At 54.2% G+C, this 2781-nt stretch overlaps 1 protein-coding gene across 1 annotated transcript; it reads left to right on the forward strand.

The window, feature by feature from the left end:
* The first annotated feature begins 18 nt into the window (after nucleotides 1-18).
* On the forward strand, nucleotides 19-2092 carry KCTD12 (potassium channel tetramerization domain containing 12). Its single transcript, XM_004680091.2, has one exon. It carries the CDS (start codon nucleotides 98-100, stop codon nucleotides 1070-1072), a length of 975 nt encoding a protein of 324 aa, XP_004680148.1. The 5' UTR covers nucleotides 19-97; the 3' UTR covers nucleotides 1073-2092.
* The last annotated feature ends 689 nt before the right edge of the window (nucleotides 2093-2781 follow it).

A 2781-nucleotide genomic window follows, 5' to 3' on the forward strand; every position in this document is an offset into this window, starting at 1 on the left:
CTGAGCGAGCGTCCGGGAAGGCGGCTGCGGCTCCTGTGCGCGGCCCCGCGCCCTGTCCCCGCGCCCTGTCGCCGCTCCAGCCCGCCACCGCGGTGCCATGGCTCTGGCGGACAGCACACGTGGATTACCCAACGGGGGCGGGGGCGGCAGTGGCTCCTCGGCGTCCTCGGCCGAGCCGCCGCTCTTCCCCGACATCGTGGAGCTGAACGTGGGGGGTCAGGTGTATGTGACCCGGCGCTGCACCGTGGTGTCGGTGCCCGACTCCTTGCTCTGGCGCATGTTCACGCAGCAGCAGCCGCAGGAGCTGGCCCGGGACAGCAAAGGCCGCTTCTTTCTGGACCGAGACGGCTTCCTCTTCCGCTACATCTTGGATTACCTGCGGGACTTGCAGCTCGTGCTGCCAGACTACTTCCCCGAGCGCAGCCGGCTGCAGCGCGAGGCCGAGTACTTCGAGCTGCCGGAGCTCGTGCGCCGCCTCGGGGCGCCCCAGCAGCCCGGCCCCGGGCCGCCGCCGCACTCGCGGCGCGGGGTGCCCAAGGAGGGCTCCACGGGTGACGAGCTGCTGCCGCTGGGCTACGGGGAGTCAGAGCACCAGGAGGGAGCCTCAGCCGGGGCGCCGTCGCCCACGCTGGAGCTGGCTAGCCGCAGCCCGTCCGGGGGCGCGGTGGGCCCGCTGCTCACCCCCTCGCAGTCGCTGGACGGCAGCCGGCGCTCGGGCTACATCACCATCGGCTACCGCGGCTCCTACACCATCGGGCGGGACGCACAGGCTGACGCCAAGTTCCGGCGAGTGGCGCGCATCACCGTGTGCGGCAAGACGTCCCTGGCTAAGGAAGTGTTCGGGGACACTCTGAACGAAAGCCGGGACCCGGATCGGCCTCCCGAGCGCTATACCTCGCGCTATTACCTCAAGTTCAACTTCCTGGAGCAAGCTTTCGACAAGCTGTCCGAGTCGGGCTTCCACATGGTGGCGTGCAGTTCCACTGGCACCTGCGCCTTTGCGGGCAGTACCGACCAAAGCGAGGACAAGATCTGGACCAGCTACACCGAGTACGTCTTCTGCCGGGAGTGAGCACCCCGCCCCCTGCGCGTCTCCCGCGCTCGTTCCCCCTCTTTCCTGCGCGGAAGAGGGTCGCAGCTCTCCTTCCCACGCGTCTGCCCTTCCCCCCTTTCCCCACCTCCTGTAGCTGGGGCCAGATCCACTGGCGCCCCCACTTTAGAACCTGCAGCCGCAAATCCTCTGGCTTCTTGGTCTTCTTTGGTTCCCACTAATGGAGAGCCCAGTCCTAACCCCATGTCCTACCCTCCCCCACCCCCGCGTCCTCTTCCCTGTCTCCAGCCATTCCTTTCCCGATTGTCCTTCAGTCTATTGGGGGCAGTATGGCCACAAAGTCACCAATTCCCTGGGAATAACTGAATTGTTCAGAACCTGATCGGACCTTGTCCAGTGTGTAGAAGATTCCTGGAAATATTTTCAAGCCCTTGTGATTTATTCCAGCTTAAGAGAAAGGAATTGATAATACTGTCGGGGGATAGCTAATGTCTTAAAGGCCATCATACAGTCTTCTTCACCCTCTTTAAAGGTAGTTGTAGAAGGTTGGATGGAAAAATCTGGACCTGGAATTAGGATCCTATGGAAGCAGTTCAGTGACTATAGAAGTAAAGTTTTGAGAAGCTGTTACAGGTAGAAATAGGAGAAGCCTTGAGTGCTGGCACAGTGAAAGAGCCTATCTTTTCCATGCAGAACTAAAGTTTTAACCTGTGGCCTAAACTTGTAGAGTGTTAGCCTTTGCCTGAGGAATCTCCCTTTCTCCTGGCTCATCATCGCTGGAAGCCTTCCCTTGGATTGGTTGACATGGCAGCCCTTCCTGGCAGGAGAGAGAAAGCACTACTGCTGGAGGGAACAAGACAGCCCAGGTGACCAAGCTCTGTGGGACATCACCTGGCGGTGACTGTAAACAGAACTGGGTAGTAACGCACGTGTGACTGTTAGAAAAGCCAATGTTCTTGCAGTGAATGGCGGTAGGACCTTAGCTCTTAGACTTGGGGGAGGGGGAGGGGTGGGGAGGGGAGAGGATGGGTGGGAAGGGAGGAGCAGACATAATTCATCTTTTGTTTGGAAGTTAGTACCATCTACTTGAATACACAGACATTCAGAAAAATAAATAGTACACAAAACTTAAAGCATTTTATAAGATTCATAACATCTACTCTTAACTGGCAGTTTATTAACTGTTTTGCATCCTAAACTTAGAAGTTCTTCATACTTATATAACCTAACCAAAGATTTACCCTGTAGGGTTTTAGTTTTTGAACTTACTTTCTTGATGATTATATCCTGATTTTAAAATCTACTTACTTAAGCAAATATATATTTGATTTTTGTTAACTTAGACTTAGGAGTTCTTATTTAAAAAAAAAAAAAATTCTCCAAGCCCAAGGATATCGACAACTGGGCATACCCGAAAATGCCACTTCTTTCATGCAGATTGTTTGAAGTTAAGATAGAGTCATTTTGAGTGACAGCCTGCACAGTAACAGAAGCATGGAGGGCTGCCCATCTGTAGATAGAAAGCTGGGAAATTAACTATTTTTCAACAAAGGCAGAAGAGTACCTAAAAGTGAGCCAAGCAATAAAATAGTGTTTTAGGTAAATGCAACAGAAACAGAAGGAGACCTGGTTGCCTTATACCTTTACTCTAACATGGAACAAATTCCCACTGCTTATCCTATTTATACCATAAGTGAAGGGAAATGAATCCTTGTCTTTCATGCTGTGAG

This window comes from Condylura cristata, unplaced genomic scaffold, assembly GCF_000260355.1.
Source record: "Condylura cristata isolate star-nosed mole 26May11 unplaced genomic scaffold, ConCri1.0 scaffold00010, whole genome shotgun sequence".
NCBI lineage: Eukaryota > Metazoa > Chordata > Mammalia > Eulipotyphla > Talpidae > Condylura > Condylura cristata.

Coding starts and splice junctions, on each gene's coding strand:
- KCTD12 (XM_004680091.2), top strand. CDS start 98: ATGGCTCTGGCGGACAGCACACGTGGATTACCCAACGGGGGCGGGGGC.